The sequence below is a fragment of the Manis javanica genome, chromosome 13, assembly GCF_040802235.1.
Source record: "Manis javanica isolate MJ-LG chromosome 13, MJ_LKY, whole genome shotgun sequence".
NCBI lineage: Eukaryota > Metazoa > Chordata > Mammalia > Pholidota > Manidae > Manis > Manis javanica.
Window position 1 is genome coordinate 81,102,516 of NC_133168.1, and position 22,223 is coordinate 81,124,738.

The 22,223-nt window shown below is 57.0% G+C and overlaps 1 protein-coding gene and 1 long non-coding RNA gene across 2 annotated transcripts in view; one reads left to right on the top strand and one right to left on the bottom strand.

The window, feature by feature from the left end:
• Positions 1–11,522, top strand: part of PGBD5 (piggyBac transposable element derived 5) — a 93,933-nt gene extending 82,411 nt beyond the window's left edge. Inside the window, exons 5-7 of the mRNA XM_037020909.2 lie at positions 2,970–3,167; positions 8,140–8,245; positions 9,593–11,522. Coding sequence (XP_036876804.2) covers positions 2,970–3,167; positions 8,140–8,245; positions 9,593–9,788 — 500 coding nt within the window. The 3' untranslated portion in view covers positions 9,789–11,522. The remainder of the gene's footprint in view (positions 1–2,969; positions 3,168–8,139; positions 8,246–9,592) is intronic.
• A 5,440-nt stretch (positions 11,523–16,962) lies between these two features.
• On the bottom strand, positions 16,963–19,738 carry LOC108391369 (uncharacterized). Its single transcript, XR_012124762.1, has 2 exons — positions 18,124–19,738; positions 16,963–17,633 (listed from the first exon to the last, which is right to left on the bottom strand). It is a non-coding gene; the product is annotated as an uncharacterized lncRNA (long non-coding RNA).
• Positions 19,739–22,223: the final 2,485 nt, after the last annotated feature.

The window sequence follows — 22,223 nt, forward strand, 5'->3', positions numbered from 1 at the left end:
TGTCAAGTGGCGAGCCAGTCTGAGTGGGTCCTCCCTGGAGAGGTGGTGGGAGAGGCGAGGGGGTAGTGACCAGCATGGGACCACGGGCCTCAGCGGGGAGGAAACAGATCACCACCTTGGCCTGCCGCACACCTGTACTCTGCCGGCTGCCGCAGGGCTGAAGGGATGCCAGGCACAGGCTCGTGGACTGGGGAGTGTGTTGGTGCAAAGCTCCGCCCAACCCTCAGGGCACATTTTCTTGTGTCCTTTGCTGTAAAGCCATGGCCCCTGAAGGGGTGTTAGTGTCTTTGTCCATTTGGTCTGCTCTAACGAAATGCCGCAGTGTGAGCTATAAACAACAGGAGTTGCTTTCTCACCGTTTTGGAGTTCCAAGGTCAGGATGGTCAGGTGAGGGCTTCTTGTTGGGTCCACATGTGGCAGAAGAGGCCAGGGAGCTCTGTGGGGTCTCCTTTTGAAGGGCACTGACCCCATTCCTGAGGGCCCCACCCTCATGACCGAAGCACCTCCCAAAGGCCCCACCTCCACACACCATCGCCTCGGGCACGAGGCTTCCAACAGAGGACTTTGTCCAGGGGCACAAACATTCAATCTGTGGCACCTGGGCCCAGCTCCCCATCAGCTCTTAGCCCGACCTCACCCCCCATCTTCAATGGGGCCCCTTCCATCTGGCAGGCAAGAATCATGTAGGTGCTTCAGAGAATTGTGTAGAATAACATGTAGAAAAGACCCAGGCCAAGTCAGGGAGCCCAGTGGTGTCGGCCTTTGCTTTCTCCTGCGTTTGGGGATTTATATGTACTCCATTCAGGAGAAACACAGAAAGTCCCCACTCCACTGCAGCAGCAACTGGAATTGCAGGCCTATTGCTTACCAACAGGCTGGCCTCTGGCTTTGAAATGAAACCCTCTCAAGTAACAGGAGCCGACAGCCTCTGACCTGTGAGCTCAGCAGCTGTGATGAGGAAGCGGCCCCTGGACTCTGCTCTGCTGGCCTGGGCTGCGTCTCACGCATCTGCAAAGCCTGGTACCGAACAGGGCTCAGTGTTTAATTGTTGGGGGAATTTAAGGTAAAAGATCAGACTGGTGTGAAGAGAGGCCGTGGAAGTCAGACTGGAGAAACTTGGCTTATGTTGTAACCACGGTGGGTCCCTGTGGTGAGAGCCTGCGCCACCGCCCCCACCCCCTGCCCGTGCAAGTCCAAGCGTGGGCACCCGTGGGTGGCGGTGAAGCCCGTGGGGCTCCCAGCACTGCCCTAGCCACATGTGTGTGCCCCGCGGGGCTGCTCCCACCTCACGCGTGTGTCGCATTGCCTGGGCCAAGAGCCGGGTGTGCCGCCGAGACCGGCTCGGAGCACATGTGTCGGGGGGGCCTGCGTGCGGAGGCAGGGCCGCTCCCCTGAGAGCTGGCCGCATGGCCCTGTGGCTCTGGGAGGGATGGGGCCCTTCCCTGCTCGGGGAATCAGGAGGTGGAGGAGGGTTTTCTGGTGGGGAGAAGGTGAGGAAACACGGCGTCAGAAGGTTTCCAAGATAGCCAAGAGCTGGCTGCCTGTGTTTCAGAAACGTCTAAGGCCACTGAGCCCATCGCGTGGGGTCCTGTGGGCCTCCCCTGCCTGACCGGCACTCGGGGAGGCGGCTCACCAGCAAACCTGCGCCGTGGCTCTCCCCCGCCCCCGGGACTCCGGTGCCTTGGCCTGGGGCGCACCCTGGGCATCCTAGTGGGCAGCTGAGGCTGAAGTGAGGCCAGAGCTGAGCATCCAGCCATCCCTCCTGGGCTACACAGAGCCTGCTTTGGAGAAGAGCCGGGAAAGACACTCATATAATGATCCATGTAATAATCACTATTTTCACAAAGGGGCAGTTTCGTGAGACCCCAGGGGCCCCTTAGGTTTCTCCTCCTGTCTTTCCAGAACCGCGGCTGCTCTTCGGCAGGCCGCAGACACCGGGCTCTGCGGAAGCGTGAAGCCTCCTTACCCTCCCTTGCCCAGTCCTTCCTGTTTGAAAACCAGATTCTTTGTAGATCTTAAGGCTGGGGTCGTTTGGGTGGTCGGGGGGATGGGAGCCATCCGCCTCTCGGCAGCAGGCCCTACATGCGCTGCCCGTGGGTCTCGTCCACGCATCTGTTGCTTGGGGGTACGTGGGGGCCGGCGGCCACGCAGGGGGAGACCAGGGGTCGTCCCTTCAGTGCAGGGCGCGGATGCAGCCACACGGAACGCGAACCAGGGCATACAGACGGTTCCGGCTGCTGAGGACTGGACGGGTCTTCAGGGAGCTCGGAGGAAAAAAAAGGAGACCGTTCCCAGGTCTCCTGTAGGGAGCGCCGCTTCCTGCCCCCTGCGGGCACACAGACTGAGAAGAGGCTGGCAGGAGGTGCCGCTGCCCCGTGACTCCCTGTGGCAGTGAGGATGGCTGTGGAAAGGCTGCGGGCTCCCGGGGGGCTTTAGCGATGCCTCCTTGCTCGCACTGGTCCCTTCTGCCCCGTGGAAACTTCTGCAGAGGCTCTGGCAGTCTCCTCCTCCCCGGGCCGGGGGCTCCACCTCATGGGGTGCCTGCGGGTATGCCACCTCTGGGAGGTGGGCACGGGGCTGCGCTGGTTACGGGGCTGTTCTGAGGGAGGGCGATGTCGCTGAGCACAGACCTGTGCCTGGGGCCTCACGGGGCTGCGGTTCCTCGTCTGTAATGTGGGCACCATAACCTAAGTGCGGGAGTTTCTAGAAACAGCTGGATGATAAGGTACAGGTGCTCAGCAGTGTGCCTGGCACCGTGAGTACTAATAATGAAAACTGATTTATTCTCAAGTCACGGCCTCACATGTAATCTCGAACACCCCTGCAGAGGCCCTGGGAGAGAAGCACATCTGGGATAAAAGCCCCCAGACGTCAGTCCCGTCTCCCCGGACGTCCCCCAGGTGCTGGCCTCAGGCAGGCGTCCTGGGTGGCTCCCCTGATGACATGTGTGGCTGTGTTCCCCACTCCAGAGATTTACTGCTGCGGCCTGCTAAGCGCCAGGAAGAGTGACTGCACAGGCTTGCCGCCGTCCATGCTGACCAACCCTGCCGCTCCGCCGGCCCGGGGCCAGCACCGCATCAGGATGAAGGGGAACATGTCCCTCATCTGCTGGTACAACAAAGGGCACTTCCGCTTCCTGACCAACGCCTACTCGCCTGTACAGCAAGGTGGGCACTGCCCTGGGTGTTGGCGGGCGGAGGGGACGTGGTGGGCCTGGCGCATGGTGGACTGAGTATGAGGTCCTCTGGGGGCTGCGCGGCTCTGGGGTTGGGCTGACCCGTCACAGCGCTGCACCGTGTGGCCACCATGGCTGCGTGTATCTGGGATACGGGTGCTCCCGGGCCCGGGCTGTTAGCCCCCCAGCTCACCAGCTGTCCAGGATCATGGTGGGATTCGCAGGTGCTTTAAGCAGCCTCCTGTAGGCCCCCAGCTTGTACACGGCTGTGACAACTGGCTGTGTTTGAATGGCATTTTACGTGATCACTTTATCATTTAGAATTCTGTGGAAAATCTCTTCTGGGTGGGAGGGAAAAAAATAATTTCAGTGACTTCCTTTGAAGTATCCCACTTGCTTTGGGATTTTTGGGTGTTTGGCTGACTTCATCATTAATCTTCCTTGGGATTTAAAATCCATTCAGAACGAAGGGATTTATTTAGCAAGGAGTCTAAAGTAACTGCAGCTACAACATGATAAAAGTGCTGAGAAAGACATTTAAATGACAAAGGGACACATTACAAAAATATTTACAGTTGTGTAGTGCATTGGAAAACTCCCTGTGTCCCTTTATGTTAAAAATGTCTTAGGGGCTCAGTTGTGTGTGTGTGTGTGAGGTGTGTGTATAATGGTGTGTGTGGTGCCTGTGTGTGTATGTACATGGTACATGTAGTGTTACATGTGTGTGATATGTATGTGCGTGGTGTGGAAGTCTGGTGTGTGTTTGGTGTGTGTGTGTATATGTGGCATGCAGTGTTTGTGTGTGGTATGTGTGTGTGTGTGTATATAATGTCTGCTGTGCATTCCCATCCCTCCCCCCTCACACACCTAAGTTGAATTACACTTCGGGGAGATTACAGTCAAGGCACTCAAGCTCATGGGTGTTGTCAGCCTGCTTAGGTTCATGGGGTGCAGACACCAGCACGCTCCAGCGCTCTGTCAAGGACACTCAAGGACCTTGCAAACTGGAGGCGAGAGTTTACTGGACTTTGGCTCTGGGGCCTCAGTGTGGGCGTTCAGGGAACATGCCCAGGAGTGGGGCCTGGAAGTGCTTCCCTCCAGAGCACTGCAGGTGACAGCCCCTGAGATGTCCCAGAGCAGGGTGTCACTCTGAGCTGGTGAAAGGAGCTAGCAAAGAGAAAGGATGCATCTGGGGAAGTAGACACACGCCTGCAGGAGCACTTAAGGTGACCCATCTCAAGGGTTCAGACCCTCAAACCACACACCCAGGGAACCGGTAAGGGTTAGTAACGGTGGAAGAAGAGAAAACTGATAGGGTTGATTTCTAAATGTGCTCCAATTTAGTGTTTATTTGCGTCTGAGTTGTTTCCATTTCTTAAGTCTTCTATTATACATCAGTAAGTCTAAAATCCTGGACTCCCTTAAAATCCCCAAGGAGTATGGCCACAGCATCGCGGCTGACCGTCCTGCGCCAGCGCCCGCCTGTCCCCAGCGCCCGTGAGGGCACTCCCAGGCTGGGCTGCGCGGGCACCGGGGCACCGCTGGGCCAGGCCTCACTCGGGTGCAGAGCACCGCGGGGGAGCTCAGAGGCGGGCAGCCGGGAGGAAGGAAAACGGCTGGGTGGGACACAGCTAGAATGTGGGATGCTGCAGAGAGCGAGGTGTGGCCGGCGCTCCCCCCACGGAGGCCCTTTCCTTTGCCCACATCTTATTTAGAGTCTTTTTTTTTTTAATGAACAGAGATAGTTTTCCTTTCAGTGCACTTCAAAAAATGTGACTGTTAAAACCACCTAGTAGTATTCCGCCCATTTAGATGTCTGTAATTTCTGTCTCTCTCCCACTATAGATCAATTTTTTTCCCATAGGAGTAGTGATGTAGTAAATTTCTCCATAAATAAGTCGCTGCACACGTCTTTGATCATTTCCTTAAAACAGAGCTGGAAGTGGAATGGCCGGGCCAGAGGGCCTGAGCGTCCTTCAGGCCTTTGATGCAGCGTCGCCAGAAGGCTGTGTTACTCCCCGTGGCGACGGGTCACAAAGGACCCTGTAGCCTTCCTCCCTTACCAACACTGTGTTTTTCTAAAGGAGTCAGTCTGATAGGTGAGAATGCTACAACATTTTAAATGGAAAGTGCCAGGCCCACCAGTGCGGTTGGACACCTCTTGGCGTGTTCCTTGGCTAATTTTGAGTGACACCTTCATGTTCTCCACGATTTTCCTTCTGAGGTCTCTGTCTTATGAACTTGAAAGTACATTTTGTGCCTCTAGCAAATATGTTTTTGTATTTTTTTCCTTTTGCTTTTATTTATGGTATTTTTTGACATTAAAAAAGGTTTTCACTTCTGCCTACACAAAATCCATGGATGTTGTTCGTTGCTCTCATGCTTTAAAAGCCCCCGCTGCGTCCCAAGGCCAGGCAATGTGAGCCATGCTGTGACTTTGTGCTCTTTACGATGTCCACTTCGGATTTATTTTAGTGCATTTAGACAGGTCTGCTTCTATCATTAACTGGAAAGGGTTGATCAGTTAGCCGCCCCTCTGTACGTGAGCCTATATTCAATTCATTTATTGAATGAATTATTGTTTATACATATGTATATAATCATTACATAGAAATGATTTATTTGCTGAATAATTCTTTCCCTACTAACTTCACATGTCTCCCAGATATACAATTTCATATAAAGACTGCTTCTCAGATTCATACTCTCTTCCATGGTGACCATATGTCATGGAGCAGAATTTCCAATTGTAGAAAGCATATAACTGGTTATGAACATTTTGGAAATTGGTTTATTATTCTTTTTTCTGGGTTCTAAGGAAAAATGAACCTTCTTTCAGAAAGTATGAGCATATGAACAGGCTTTTGCAAAGTGATGTGCTGTCATATGTCAAGGGAAAACATGAAAACATCCCCAAGGAAAAGCAAATCCTTCTGATTTTCTTGTGGAATCCACGTTGGTCTATCATCTCCCACCCAGAGTGCTTGCCCACGTGGGTGGGGTTCAGGTTCCTTGAGATGAATGCACACACAGAATGCCTGTGCAGGACTGTGCGTCAGGTCTTGACAGATTCATTCTGATTTACAGAAGGGCAGAAGGAAAGTCAGCCAAGCCACAGAAGGCTGAGAGAGGTGGTGGGCAGGATAGCTGCTGGGATGTGCAGATCCACATCCGCTGGGTCTCTGACACTTGCCATGTCAGAGCTTTTCAGTCTTCAGAAAAGGATATCACAGGGCAGCAACCTTACCCTTTCCAGCAGAAACAGTATCTTAAAACCCAAAGTACCACCAGCATGGAGGGTGGTCTGGGGGAGGTGCTCGAGGAGATCGTGCAGACCCAGGCTCTGAGGCCGCTCTGCTGAGATTTCAAGCCGAAACCCTTGCTTGAAGTTGGAAAGGACAGATGGGAAGGGAATGAAGGGAATGCAGTTCCCCTGGGGCTGGCTGTGCCCGAGCAGTGGCAGTCCAGGACCTAGTGGCCCGGCTTTGTGACACAGGAGGCCAGAGCCACAGGGGAGGCTGCCAGCTCTGGCTGTGATGCAGGGCCAGCTGCCCTCGCTTCTGGGGAAAGCACAGAAAGGATTTTTTTTTTATAGGGATGGTCCCATGTGCTCATATCCCCATGGAGCCCTTGGGGCCCCAGCAGGGCCAGAGCCTCTTTAGACCTAGAAGAAGGAAGCTGCTGTTGAGAGTCAGGCAAAGTGAACACAGAGCTGGAGAGCAGGTGGGGCAGGTGCCGGTGGGGAGAGGGCCCTCCTTTGGGAGGCCGCAGGGCCTGCCTGCCCCTGGGACCCCGTGAGTGCAGCCCAGACCCTCTGGACAGAAGGGGGCCCTGCACTGGGCTCTGGCGCCCCGGCCCTCGGGGAGGGCGTCAGGAAATGTGCTGGCAGGGCCCTGACACCTCAGTTCTCACAAGCGTTCCAGCTATTTCTTCAGCGAAAAGCCAGTATTGGAGGCAGGAGGGACAAAAAGGAGAAGGCCCCAGCTCAGGCTAGTCTGGTCAGATGGATCAGGTGACTGTTGTCTCCTATACATCCCTCAGTGGGACGGGGGGCACCCCAGCCAACAAGCTCCTTGTGCTGCACAGGACCTGCCAACTTCGATTCAAGTAGGTCCATTTAAGTAGTGCTAAAAATTCACAATCCTTTCAAGTAATCCCTTAAAGCCCACAAAATGGCATCATTCTCATGACCGGGTCATGCTGTGGGGGGAGGCTAGTCAGAGGAAACGGTCTGTAAGTCCAGCCGTGCTCGGGACTGGCAGCCCGTGGAGGCAGCGTCCGCCACATGCTCTGCCTCACTCTGGAGCCAGGCCGTGCCTGGGCAGGTCCCAGCAGACAGGTTGTCCCACAGCTGGTGGGGCAGCAGGACTAATGACCCTCTGCCTCTCACACCCGTCAGTGGGGCTTAGGAATCTCGCTGTGAATTTGGCGGGGTCCCTGGAAAGCAAGCCCCCTGGGATGTTTGTATTTAATAGAGGTAAAGGTGTTTGAAGGCAAGAGGGGCTGTGTTTCCCGAGTGCCTGGGGTCAGAGGGTGTCCTCCATCCCCTGGAAGTGCTGGGGTGTGAGGGCTGCAGCCCGGGGCGGTGGGGGCCGCTCCTCGTTCCCCTGGGTCCCTCATCCCTCCCTGGGGCTTTGATGGGGGCAGGCGAGCAGACAGGAATGGCGCTGGGGGCCCCCAGCCAGCTCGGATCGCAGGGAGGGAAAAGGAGGGGAGCGTGAGTGCCTGGGCTTCCCCTGGCGCTCTCAAGGCCCAGCCTGGTGCCTCAGCCCCTCTGTGTCTTGAGGCAGACACCTGAGGCCTAAGCCCCTGAGGCTGTCAGTGCCTGGCATCTGCCGTTTGTCACCTCCTCCTCTGCTCTCTGTCCCTGTCCAGCCGACCAGGCAGAGTGGAGAGAGGCACGTTGGTGGGCGGGTGTCCAGGGACACAGCTGAGAAGGTGGGTTTGTCCTCCACCCTCTGCAGGAGTGATCATCAAGCGGAAGAGCGGGGAGATCCCCTGCCCCTTGGCCGTGGAGGCGTTCGCCGCTCACCTCAGCTACATCTGCAGATACGACGACAAGTACAGCAAGTGCGTGGGCGCCCGGGCACAGCAGGGCTTGCGGGCTGTCACACAGTGGAGGGTTGGCAAGGCACCGGCAGCCTCCCCTGAAGGCCCTGGGGGTGGAACCAGCCCTCCTCGCCTTCCCACCAAGGCCCCCAGCCCCTCTCCCCTGGGCCAGGTCAGCATCCCCCTCCCCTCCCCAGCAGGGCCCTCCTTCCCCACCTGCTCATATCTTGCCCTCTCTCAGCAACTGGCCAGACCCTGCACCCTCCATGTCCCTCTAGCCCAGGCTGCTCTGTCCTCCTTCTCCACCCTGCAGGCCACCTGCATCAGCCCAGGCATTGACACACTGGCCGCGTGTTCTCCAGCAGTAGCCTCTTAATTATTTCACATATGGTCGCCTGCCTCAGGTGTACGTGTAGCACAGACGGTGTGCACGGAGGCGTGCATGCCGTCTCCTGCCTGAATGTGGCACTGATTTACCCGGACTGAGCCTCACAGCAGAGAGCAGGGCTGGACTGAGCCAAAGGCGTGGGGCATTGACTCAGCTGCTTTGGGGGTGATTGTTTCATCTGGGCTTTCTCATGGCAGAGTGGTAACACCAAGGGCCTGGTTCTCCCCAGAAAGCTCAGGCTAGGCGTGAAAGGGGGCCCTGTTCCCAGGGGAGTCATCCAACAAGTCTTTATTGAACACCTACTGTGTGCTCAGCACCTGCTGAGTTCCATGAGGTTACTACAGAGAACTCTGCATTTGGTCAGTAGGTGTTTTAGGTGCCTGCTCTGTGCGGGCAGTGAGGATGCCGACCCTCCAGCCCTTCTCAGGGTGCAGAGGTGGGTGTGCAGGGGGAGGACAAGATGCAGAAATGAGTCATGAGTCGGGTGGCCCAGGAGGGGCACTGTCCTCTGTGCTGGGGGCAGAGAAGGCCTCCCAAAGGTGACAACCATCCTCCACCTGAAGGGAAGAGACTGGCAGAGGCATGCGCTCAGGCAGAAGGGAGCACATGGCAGCTGAGGGTGAACATGCCCTTGAGGAAGTGGGAGCAGAGCAGTATGCACAGAACCCAGCACTCGGGAAGGTGCCTTGCAACCGGGAGCCCTGGGCACGCCTGAGCTTCCGTGCCTGGCTACTGGTTTCATCTCCGCCAGTGGCCCAGGGATCCCACAGGGATGGTCCTCACCTGCGTAGGCTCAGGGACGGTCAGTTGTGATGAAGCCCAGGGGGTGCTGCCCCCTGGTGGCCCACCGCAGCGGGGGGGTGGGGGGGGGACGTCCCTCCAGAGCTGCGGGCCCGGCACCCTGGGCCCGGGATCCTGCCCACCCACCCACCACCCACCGCCCCCGTGCGGCCGTCCTCATGAATTCTCTGTCCTTGCAGGTATTTCATTTCTCACAAACCAAACAAAACCTGGCAACAGGTCTTTTGGTTTGCTGTCAGCATCGCCATCAATAATGCCTACGTCCTGTACAAGATGTCCGATGCCTACCACGTGAAGCGGTACAGCCGGGCACAGTTTGGTGAGAGACTCGTGCGGGAGCTGCTGGGCCTGGAGGACACCCGTCCGGCCCACTGATGAGCAGGCACGGGCCCCAGGCTCAGGGAAGGACCTGGGGGGTGGGGGTCGCGGCCCAGAGAGCCTGGTGTGCGGCTGCGGCCCAGACGGGTGCTCGAGCAAGGTCCCTGGGGGCACCGGGAAGGACCTGGTCAGAAGGTGGCTGCCGTCCTGGTTTCTGGTCAAAGAAGAGCACGTCCTCCCCCTGGGAAGCAGCCCCCTGCCTCAGGCACGCTCAGCAAGGACGGGGCGCCACCCCAGGCTCCACGCGCCAGCCAGGGCTCCGCCGTCGTGTTCCGCCCAGCAGGGCGCTCCATCTTGTGCCTCCCGTGGAGCCCGCAGGGGCGCTCAGCTCAGCCCGGGGGGCCGGGCAAGGCTGTTCCCATCGAAGGCACCAGGGCGGTATGAGCTGTAAGACACTGCTTTGTAAAGATGTGGAGACACTGGTGGCGTGGCTCCATTTCCTGCCGTGTCCAAAGGCGACAGAGTAAGCGACAGTTGGCTGTGCCCTGCGGAGGTATGCAGGTGCACATAGGAGCCCGGAGCTGCCCGCGTCTGCCTCAGGCAGGCAGCTCAGCCGGGTCTCACAGAGAAGAAACAAACAGGGTGCCATTAAAACGCAGGGACGACGCGGGGGAGCAGCGCCTGCTCGGAGGGTCAGACACGTGCGCCCTCTCGTTTCATCTGTTTGGCTGGTGGGCGGGGGAGAAGGGGAAAATGCCACCAGGATCACAGTGGGGTTTTTTATTTTTAAATATATCTTCAGGTTATTTTCTTACTGTTGCTCCAGATCTTGTGTAAAGGGAGAATGTCCCACTTCTTGTCCTCCCCTCGCCCCTCACCCCGCCGCAGCCGCAGCTCCTCGCATGCTTGCGGTTCTGTTCTGCACCCCGGTCAGGGCCCCGGAGGGCAGCCGGCTTCCTGAGCACCTGTGGCTGCCCTCCACTGAGGGCCACGGGGGGCCTGTGTCACAGACCTTACCATTGGGAGAATTACTTGTTTTCAAAAAGACTCAGTGTTGCTGAAACCAACAGCACAGCGCATGTGTGGATGACCACTTGCTGGTGTTCTCGCCCCTGGCGGTGGCTGCCAGGCTCAGACCCAGCCTGGGAGTGGTGTGGCCGCCCCAGGCAAACCCTGCCGCAAACTGAAGGGTCTACGGGATGGGCAGCTGGCAGCAAGGGTTCCACTAACCTCCCAGAACACTGGGGCTCTTTCTGAACCGAGGTCCACGTCTCCATGGGAGACTTTGGACGGCCACCTGTCTGACTGGTCCCCCACAGACAGAAACAAGTAATTCCTGGACTTACACAATCCCACTTCAACCCAGTTTGTGTGCCCATCCCCCTGTCCTTTTTACAAGTGCAAAATCTATTCTACTCAGGCTTTGGGACGTTTTTCCTTGTCCACACTCAGTTCATTGAAGTGTTGCTGGCAGCATGCTCCCAGACCCTACACGCCCTCTGTACCCTTTGCTCACAGTGATTGCCCTAACCCTGTGGTTTTAATTCAATGCCACGGATTGTAGGCCAAATTTTAAATTGCATTTCAAAACACCTTTGCGTGTCCTTTAATTGGATTGAAAGCACTTTTACCACATGGAGAAATATATTTTTAATTTGTGATGCTTTTCTACAAGGTCCACTATTTCTGAGTTTAATGTGTTTCCAACACTAGGGAGACTAATGAAAGCTGATGAATTTTCTTTTCTGTCCAAATAAGTAAAAGGAAAATAAAAGTCTATTTAGATGCTGATTCTTTGTTAATATGTGAATTTGTTTAAAAGGTCAGGGACAAAAATACAGGCTAGTCTTTTAAGGCTTGATTTCTTGTTACATAATCTAGCATATATGATCTTAAACTCTTCTTAGTATTGCGAACCACTGAACAGTTTAAAAAAGAAATTCTGTTCAGTTTTGAGAAATAGAAATGTATACTGATGCTCTAGTCCTGTGAGTATGTTCATATTTTAGGTGCCTGTGCCATTGAAGAAAACCCGGTGCTGCCTTCCAAACATGGGATTCTCCTTCATTTCTTCTAGCTTGTGTGTATAGCATCCAAATTAACACAAAGAGGTGCTGTTGTGACAGGTAATGGGTGACTTCGCATTACCAAAGAAGCAGAGAGAAAGTACACCATGTTAGGGCTGTTTGTAAAATGCCAGCCACCTGTTTTCAGATAAATGATAAGAAAAAAGTGGTTCCCTTGGATTTCTTAGTGAGCTTGTGAACTTCTCAGGCCCTCTCAAGCTTGAGGAGTTTGTCTTCTCCTTCCAGAAGGACCAAGTGACATGCAGTACTGATTAGGAAACCTGTAGACACTGGACCTCTCCTTGCAGGTGGATGGGAACCAAGTGACCTTAGGAATTGTGCTAAGTAACGTTTACCTGGCCCCAGTATCTGCCTGGGCTTGAGGGCCCACAGGTTGACATGCGACTGGCTCATTCAGTAGCTGCCCGTTTCTGGTCACTGGGGAGGGGCCCGGGGAGTGGTCCTCATGCGAAGGGGAGCCAGCACAGCCCCAGCAAAGGCCGCAGGACGGGGCCACCTCTGCGTCCCCTTGCCAGTGAGCACCCTCTCCGCCCAGGGCCTGCCACCATGACAAACATCCCCGGAAGAAGTCTGCCTTTGCCAGGGTCTAAACGAGAGAACAGGAGCTTCCCAAGCCTTATGCAAACCAAAACCCAACAAAAGCTTTATGTCTCTCCATCAACCCAATATCCAAGTTAGACCCAGTGCAAGTTAAAGATGCACAGAGCTTCGCACAGCTTAAAGGCCACCCCAGGGCCTCGGATGTACTCAGAATTATTTTCAGGTAAGAGAAAGGAACTGGAGTCAGTGTCTGTGTTTTCGGTACCTTGTTTAGATTTCATGCACACTCCCCACACTGTACTTCCCCAAAAGCCTATTTTGAACAAGATCTTACTGTGGTCAGTGGAATATCAAACTAAGACCATATTTCAAAATGCAGACAAGCTATATAGGAAAGTCGGTGTATCACTCAGCTATCCAGGGATCAGATAACTGGACTAAGATACCCAGTCCGTTGACTGCCGCAGGCAAGGCCTGGCCGCCACAATGGAGCTGAGCTGCGGCTGTGCCAGAGGCAAGACAGTCGCAGACCCCAGGACAGAGGCCGGAAGGCTGCGGACCGTCACGTCCAGCTACACGCAGGGGGGTTCTTGGAGCCCCCCGGGACAGCTGCAATCTGCATTTAATGGCAAAGAACACTTCCCCAGAGGCCCTGGAGGTTGGGGGTGAGAACAGCTCAGCAATACCCTGACTGGAGGGAGGGAGGGGTGCTGAGGGCCACCCACCCTCTAGGCCCCCTGCACCGCCCCGGGGAAGCTGTGACAGGTGAGCTGAAGGCAGCCAGACAGGGCCACGTCGTGCTTCCTGCGGGCCACCAGCTTTCCCCTGGAGACCCGGGGAGGGAGGCGTGGACTGTCCCCACTGCCACCCCCACCAGCCCAGGCAAGCCAGCTGACCAAGGAAAGAGTGTCCACCAGGCCCCTGACCCCAGAGGCTGCAAGCCCACTGCTGCACACACTGGCTACCAGATTCACTGAGCCAGCTGGGAATTTTATCCCCGACTTCTCTGGTGCCCTTATGGAGTATTTCCTCCTTCCTGTGGCCTTTAAGAAAGGAACCAAACCTCTGCCGTCCCAAATACAGGATGATCCTTGTGCCCTCCGTCCCAAGTCACTTGCTCTTGAGTGTCCTCTCTTGGCTTGGACCGAGGGGTGCTGAGTGAAGCCCGGTGGGCGTGAGCCGTGTCTGGGAGGCCTTCAGACAGAGACCAGTCCTGGGCTGCAGCCCTTCCTCTCTCAGATGGCACCAGGGGAGGGTGGGAGAGGGCTGGCCATGGTCGGTCCTCACAAAGCCTGGACATCCGGTATCCTGGGGGTAACGGGTCAGAAATACCGTTTCCCAAAGTGCCCCCATCAGACGACCCTTCAAGTCCGCAGCTTGTCCCCCACGTTGAGCAAGGCCTCATCAGTAGTTTTGGGTGCGGAAAGCTATAGCCTTGTGTGGCCCAGGGGCCAGGGGAAAGGGTCTGCCGAAGGAGACCTCGGCTGCCCGCTTCGGGGCAGTACTGTCTGTAAAGAGGTCTCCACCACCGCTGTGTGTCCATGTGGCCTTGACTGTCTCCCCCAGATACCTTCTCTCTTTTAATATTGCTGAGATGTCCTGCTTTGGGTCCATTATTCACTCTTGTATTCTGTGTGGCTTCTCTGTGTGGCTCATCTTCTGACAGTATTTCCGAGCCTCTCTGCCTGAGTATGACGTTCCCAGTAAGAATCAAAGGGGCATCAGGTGCCAGGTACCAAGCGGTACCCACTGCCGTCGCTGTGAAATACAAGCCGACCATGGCATGCTGGCTGCAGAGCGGTGCCGGCCCTGCAGCTGTGTGTGTGCACCCGTGGGGGCCCCTCCTTGCTCGTGTCACCACATCCATCCCTGGCTCTGACCTCTCGGCAGGGCCTGGCAGCTTCTCTCCGGGGCACACGCCGGCGTTGCTGGCCGCTCTGTTCGAATCCTTGTGCGCCTCTCCGTGCTCCACGTGTGGGGTGAAGTGGACTCGTGCTGCAGTGTGCGGCCACGCACAGGTCTGCTTACGAGGGGCCTCTAAGATGGCTGGGCGTACGTTCTCATCGTCACTAGCTAAATACAAACAGATAAAGGTGTTTTATTTTCTGAATTACCCGGAAGCTTGACCTTCTGTGTATTTGGAAATGAGGACTGTGAAAGGAGAGTGGGGCTAGCCCAGGGCCTACTCCAGTGTGGGCCCCAGAGTGGGGGCCAGGGTGGGGCTCAGTCACCCCACTGGCTACCCTCAACCACAGAGGCCCCTGCTGAGCCACCGCCTGGTGTTGCCCTAAGAGCCCGCCTGTCTGTGCCCTCCAGGGCATGGAGAGGGAAGGGCGTGGGGGGCACAAAGAGGGCTGGTAATCCACCTGAAGGGAAGTCCCAGCAGGTGGGGACACCCGCCTGGGGTGGGAGGGGGTCAGTTGGCATTGCTGCCAGACCCAGCAGCACCCCCCAACCAAAACGTGGGCCCTTGACCTTGGCAGGCCCCAGTCGTGCCTGGCTTACTTAGCACATCCCCCAAAAGACAGGATCTGGGCTCTTCAGATGGTTGCAATGGGACGGCTTCTGACCAGGACCTGCCAACCTGCCTTGAGGCCAGTTTTATGTTAGTGTCTGTGGAAAGCTTGGCACCACATATGAGCATTGGGGACAAAAGTGACGGTAGCTGTTCAAGAGGCCACAACCTTGCCAAAGGTTCTTAATTCTTAACCCCTGGATTCTCACATGCAATTCTAGTACTGATATTTCTACTCTTCATTTCCCGAGGGTCTTACACTTGGTTCTGTTTTCTCCATGGAAATTGGGCACCAGCCTTTTTCTCCAGCCTGACAGCTGATGGGATGTTTGCTTGTCCCCAGCTAACCCCTAGTGTGTCGTTCTGCCATTCTTGACTAGGGAGGACCGTAACTTTGGCAAAAATAATGAGTATCATTAATTGGGCAGGTGAGATTTTTAGCTTTCTAATTAGTTCTTTCCCTAGACATGCCTGACTTTTTAAAAATGTGTCTGTTCCTCAAAAAATTAAAAACAGAATGACTATATGACCCAGCAATTCCATTTCTGGGTATTTATCTGAAGAAAACAAACAGTAATTCGGAAAGCTGTCTGCACCCCTGTGCTCATCACACCCCCATTATTTACAGTAGCCAAGACACAGAAACAACCTAAGTGTCTGTTGACAGATGAATGGATAAACAAAATGCAGTGGGTCTATGCAATGAAATATTATTCAGCCACAAAATGTAAAGAAATGCAGCCATTTGCAACAACATGTGTGGCGCTAGAGGGCATTATGCTAAGTGAAATAAGTCAGAGAAAGACAAATACAATCTTACATGTGGAATCAGAAAAATAAATATATATATTTTAAAAACTCATACAGAGAACAGATGGGTGGTTGCCAGGATCAGGGGTTTGGGGGTGAGGAATGGGTGAACTGCTTTTGTATTTTTAGTTTACATCGATACAAAAAAATGAAAATGCATCTCACTTCACAGTTGAGAGCTTCCTGCCAATGAGGAGAACACAAGGACTAACAGGAGAAGGAAGGAGGGGAGAGGGTCCTGCCCCTTCCATAGACCAGAAGGATGGACTTGGAGCAGCTGTACACACCTTTACATGTACATTTTTGATTGAGGCATTTTTGGGTCACCTCATCCATTTCAACATAATGCCATCGTACAATATGACTTTTTAAAATTTGTCCCCTTACCAACACTTATCAGTATTTATCAAAAGAACAGCAGCGTCCAAAGTAGGACAAATGCTGTGCCAGTTCTGGGCAGGCCACATGTCCAGTCCCGGTGCCAACCCTCCAGCAAGGGAATTGGCCCGTCGGGGGGGCCAGGGGGCCAGGGTGGCGGATCCAGGGAGAAACCGGGTAGAAGAGCTGGGGGCGATGGGGTCGACAACGCACTGGCTCAGGAGCGAGCGAGGCATTTGTCCCCGGCACGCCTAGGAGGTGGTGTGTATCACCAGGGAAGCAGCCTTTGGCTCAGCGGGCCGGCGATTTCCGGTTTCAGGGCTGCGCAGCAACAGGACGGGACCCCAGGGGGGCAGGGAGCGCTGCCCGTCGCTGGGCAGCTCCCGCTGAGGCCGCTCACCTGGAGGTGGCGTCCTGGCGGGCACGCTCGGTGGGCAGGAGTTCCCCCCCTCCCCGTCCCCCAGCTGTGGGCTTGGGCTGCTGGGAACTGAGGAGCAGCAGGAATGGCCAGAGGCCTCCTCGGAGAAAGCCACCCTCCCGGCCTCGGGCGGGACGCCCGCGGACCTGAGCCCAGGGGTGGCGGCCTGACGTCAGCAGCCAGGACACCTGTCAGGGAATCTGCCAAAGTCGCCGTTTCATTGAAAACCTTCCCGGCTGCAATCGCATCGTTGTCCCGTGCAATTTCCAGTTGAGAATCTTGAGGAGAAAACATGTAATTGTACAAACTGCCCTTGCATAGCCCCTGGGGAGTTCACAGCACCCCACCCCATCCCTCTGTACAGGTGCAGCACACCTGTACCACCGTGGCACCCTTGCTCTCAGGGTGTACACATTCTGTGTACTGTGAGCTCAAGTCTGCATTCTAAAGTGGGAAGTGGGGCAAAAAGAAAAGACGGTGTGATTCAGAGCTCTCCTGTGGTTTTTATTTCCTCGACAAAGTTTGTTTACAGCCAGCAACTGTGAGATACAATCAATATATTGCATTTGCTCCTCCCTGGTGGCTGCTTTTGGGGAGGGGTCCCTGGGGGACGGGGCGCGGTGGGGGGCTCCGTGGGGAGCGGCGTGGCATCTGCTGCCGGCCATCCCCCCGCCTCTGCAGCACCCCTGGAGGGGAGGAGGGCAGGCAGGGGGCCTGGGCTGCAGCACGGCCCAACGCCGGCACCCCGCCAGCCCCGCCGCCGACTTGAGGGCTGCCAGAGGGGCTCCCCCGGGGCCCCTTCTGTTTCCATCGGGGGTGGGCGGGGGCGCGGGAGCCTCCCCGTCGGGGTCCGGACTCCACAGCCTGCGTCCCGCGGTGCGGCCACCGCCCCACCACCCTCGGCAGGTTCCGGGCCCCAGGGTGCAGGCCTGCGGTGAGCGTGTTCTGTCCGAAGGCGGCCCTGGGCGCGGAGCGGGGCGTGGGGAGCCGCTGTGCCCCGGGGAGGCCCCGGGACGGACGCCACAACGGGCTCTGGCGGGAATGTCCGTCACGCAGGACGTGTCCTCACCCGCCCGGAGGGTCCTGGGTGTGATGAGACGGCAGCCCCGCTGTCCTGGGCTCTCCGTGCACGTCATTACACGACAATGAGAACACTGGAAAAGCACACGCTCGTCAACTTAAAACAGAAATGTATTTTTTCAGCACATCCCGGCAATGTTCTAAGGTCTTCCATGAGCCAGAAGTGACTTTCCAGCACCCTTTTACGGTCTCAACGACTTCACGTCTTCGCTTGTGGAACCCCCGGCCTGGGGGGTCATTCCCGGGCCAGCGCCGGCCCCTCTCCGCCTCCTCTCACGGCTCTGCCCTCCGCCTCTCCCTCGGCATCTCTGCGCTGACGGCGGTGGGCGGCGGCCCCTCCGCACAGGCCCTCCTCCCCCTCCCCTCCCCTCCCTGCCGGTCCCCTCCCCTCCCCCTCCCTGCCCGTCCCCTCCCCTTCCTTCCCCATATCCTCCACGCCCCCTCCCTCCCCTCCCGCCCTCCCAGCCCGTCCCTCCCCTCCTCCCCTCCCCTCCCCTCCCCTCCTCCCTCTGCCCCACGCTCCTCTGGGGGCCATGCGGCCTCCGCCTGACTTTCCTCTCTCACCCTGTCCTCCCTCCTGAGACGGGGCATCCAGGTGTCACGCGTCACCACTCCAGAGGCACCCTCACCCCTCAGCAGCGGTCGCGGTGGTGTTGTGACTCTGCAACAAAGACATCCAGGGGGGCGGAGACGCCGCAGAGAGAGGCGGGACTTCAAGGAGGACGCAGGGGACCCTTCGTAGCTGGGGATGGTGGACGCGTCTCGCACTGGGGGCGCAGTCCCCCGGGCCACATCGGCAAGCGGTGCCCGTGTCTCCTGGCGGGAGCTGTCTCTGGGGTCACAGGAACACTCAGAAACTGTCAAAAAGCTACTTTCTAATTTGAGAGGAAGGACAGCAGAGGGGCAGGGGACTGGAAGTCGTTCTCTAAGGACATTTTCCATCAAGGTCTGTCAAGCAGTGGGAGAGACGCACACAGAGACCTCACGACCAGAGCAGTAACAGTATCTAAAGATAATCAAGGGACAAGAACCCCACAGACGGGGACACGAGGCTGAGCCGTGTGCCGTCTGTCCCCGGGGCAGTGTGCCCAGGGTATCGGGGAGCTCCGAGTGGGCCGGAGAGGCGGCCGCGGGTGCAGCTTCGCAGAATAAGTGGGCTCGGGCCCCGGCGCGAGCTGGTCTGAGCATCTCTGCGGCTGTCCACCGGGGCAGTCTTGGGCTCACAGGCGCAAACCCAGCACTTCTGCCCCGTTTAAGCACCCTGACGCTGCAGGGCAAGGAAGTGTGAAGTCTTGTCTGTGTTAAAGTGGGTGCTTCAAGGGGAGATGATCCGTCCGGACCCAGGAGCCTGCTCCTGACGCCAGGCTAGAAGCAGGAGTACCTGGGCTGCGCCCCTCCTGATGGGGGCGGGGGCGGGCTCGCCCTCCTGCCCCTGCCCCGCTCCCAGGCCCGGAAACTGGAGGCAGATGGGGCCCCTTCGTCCGTGCCCGGTGCCTCCCTCCCCGGGAGCCGCACCCTCCGTGGCAGTCTGGCCCTGGACGGCCTGCAGTGGCTTCCTACCACGTGCACCATCCCACAGGCAAGAAGTCTGGAGACGATGTGGGGTCAGACCCCCAAACGGACCCCCGCGGCCTGTAAGGTGACGGCTTTCGTGCAGGTGGCGGGATGGAGCATGTGGAACCCGAACGGACGTGCCCGGCTGCGGCCTGGGTTGGGGCCGGAGGCGTGCGAGGGTGTCGCCGGCTCTATCGTATTTCAGCAGCGTCAGAACGACCACAGAAACGTTTCACAGCCTGGTCCGCCTTTGGCCGTCACCCTCCGAACCACATGTTCGGTTCACGCCCGCCTTCCCGGCAGCAGAGGGCAGCAGAGCACGCCGTACCGGCCTCAGTCAGCGTGTGACACGCACCGCGTCCGCTCACGAGGGCCTTCTGAGCTGGCGTGGGCGGGTCTCGGCACCGTGGCCGCAGCGGTAAATGAGACAAGCCGCCGTTCATCGGGGCCGTAAGACCCCGGTGCCACGGGCACAGGCGTGGGGAGGGACTCGCTGCTGGACTGGGCACACACTCACCCAGCAGAGATGACCGGGGCTGGAACGTTAGCTCCAGGAGCCCGGGATCTTTGTCTGGTCCACTGTCCCTAGAAGTGCTAGTGCCTAATAGGCACCGGCTCGGACACCCCTGGGCGTTTCCAGGCAGCCACACAGGGTGCACTGCGTCCCACGTGTGTCCTGCACCTGGGCTGCGGCACCCTGCGCTCATGGGAGGCAGCAGCCTGGAGCATCTTAAGGAAGGTCCTCCCAGAGGGACCCTGCCCGACACCCAAGCTCAGAGTCCGGAAGGCCTGCACCCAGGCAACGGGAAACCCCTAAGCCCCGGCTCCCCACCCCCAGTGCAGGGGCCCCATGACCCAGCCCTGTCTGCAGGCCTCAGTGAGCCTCTGCAGGGTGGCGCCAGCCCGCACCCTGCCACGTGGGAGCGCAGGACGCCTGCTTGTGCCCAGAGCCCACTGTTCCGTAGCTAATGAGGCAGCGGGTGCCCCCAGTCGGACCAGAGCACCTGCAGACCCAGGCAGGTGTCTATGCAGATAAATAGATGACAGGTGATGGCAGATCGATGATACAGCAGAGAACAGACCTCAGAGCAGGCCCGGGGGCTGGGAGTGGGTCCTGCTCTGCCAGCCCAGCCTTGCTCTCCTGGGAGGGTCCCGAGTTTTCCCATGCGTGTTGCCCACCGCTGCTGCTCCGAGGCTGCTGCCCCAGACCGGGACCTCAGGTTTCCTCTCCACAGACCCTCCCCACCCTAAACAGGTCGGCAGCCTCTCTGGGCCTGGATCTCCAGGGATAAGGAACCGGCCTGGCCTCCTCGTCAAGGTGACATCAGGGATGTGAACATGTAGCACCACAGGGCCCAGCCAGCTGAGTGACAGGGTGGAGGTCAGCGCAGTCCCAGGCCACCAGCTTCTTGTGCATGGCAGGTGGTCGGTGCTGGTCCAGGGAAGACCCTGCAGCCCACCAGCTCTGAGCCCCTGCTTCTCACTACCCCACCCATGTCTGCAGGTGCTCCAGACAGACAAAGCTTCCTGTAACTGCATAGATGATGGATAGATGGATGCATGGACAGATACACAGTAGATATATAGAGATGCAGGTAGACGATAGACAGATGATACGGTTTTCTTTTTGCTAAGATGAACTGTGCCAGTGGAGAGGACAAGTAATGACCACAGCATCTCACTACACTATAAACAGTGACCGCAATGGGGTGCGGGGGCCACTTGATAATATAGGTGAATGTTGAAACCACAGTGTTGCTCATGTGAAACCTTTATAGGTTGTATATCCATGATACCTTAATAAAAAAAAATGAATTGGTACCAACCATTTGCATGATAATGTAAAAAAAAGAACTGTGCCGCAAGTTGGCCTGGACATCAGTTTGGATCTTACGTCTTTTCTTGGACCTCTGGTGTTCCTGTCAGGGAGAGCCACCTGCCCAGGGAAAACCTCAGAGCTTGTGTGACCTGCTGGCGGCCCACAATGCCCTGGGGTGGGGTGGGGGTGCGCTGCCCCAGTCGGGCACCAGCAGTCCCGGCCTCAGTCCTCCAGCAGCCTCCTGACCATGTCTGCAAGCAGCCCACGAATCCTGAGTGTGGTTCGTGTGGTGGCAGGAAGCCCCACTGCAACAAGATACATTTCTCCGTGGATAAACCCAGAGAGATCACAGGGCCTGGGGTGTGAGATGCTTCTGAGAGGGGGCAGGGGCTTCAGTTCCTGCCTGTAGTTTCCTTAGCAGGCCCTGTGCCTGTCTGAGCCTCACTGTCCTCATTTGTAAACTGGAGATGATTCCATGTAGTTCAAGATCCCATGTGTTCAGGGAGGAAGGGCCTGCTCCCCTCCCCCCTCCCAGGGCCTGCCTGTTACCAGCCCCGCTGGTAAGGGCAGCCGAGCAGAGGAGGAGACCCTCTTTACCAGGGGACATGCAAGACGTATTCCAGGAAGAGGCATCATTTTGGGGTGAAAAGTTAGACCCCCTAAACAATGAGATCACGGGAGCCTCTTCCATGTCCCCTTTTCCTAACTGTGGATGGTGACAACATTTAGACCACAAGCCAAGTCGATGTCCAACAACCCCACCCCTGCCCTTTGCTCCCTCTTGAAAGCCTTAAAAGACAGAATCCAAAGCCCTTAAGCACGCCTCCTCTCTGTGTGCTTTTTAAATAAAATCTTCCCACTGTTCCACTTACTGCGCTTTGTCTCTGCTCTTCCAGTGGTGCTTGTGTCACTTCGCTATCTCATTCTATTTTCCAGACTCAAGCACAAGTCTTCTCTCTGTCAGTCCTACTTCAGACAAGTAGGGAGGGGCTGCTGAGAGCTCTGATTTGGGCCTGCAAGTTCCCGCGACCTGGGAGACCCGGGCAGGGCTGCAGCTGCACAGTCGTGGTCTTTAGTAGCCTGAAAAATCTCCTTCTTTGCCTTCGGGAAGTTCTCAGAACACAGTCTCACTCCATCAGCGCTCTGCGGCTCCCCCAGATCCCGGGGTGGTAGGGGCTTAGTCCCCACACTGTTCAGATCCCGGCTTACCTACACTCATCTGGCCTGCCGGAGAATTCTTTCTGGTTCAGTCAAGGACCCTCCCCCATCCAGGCTGCATCCACTTCTAGTG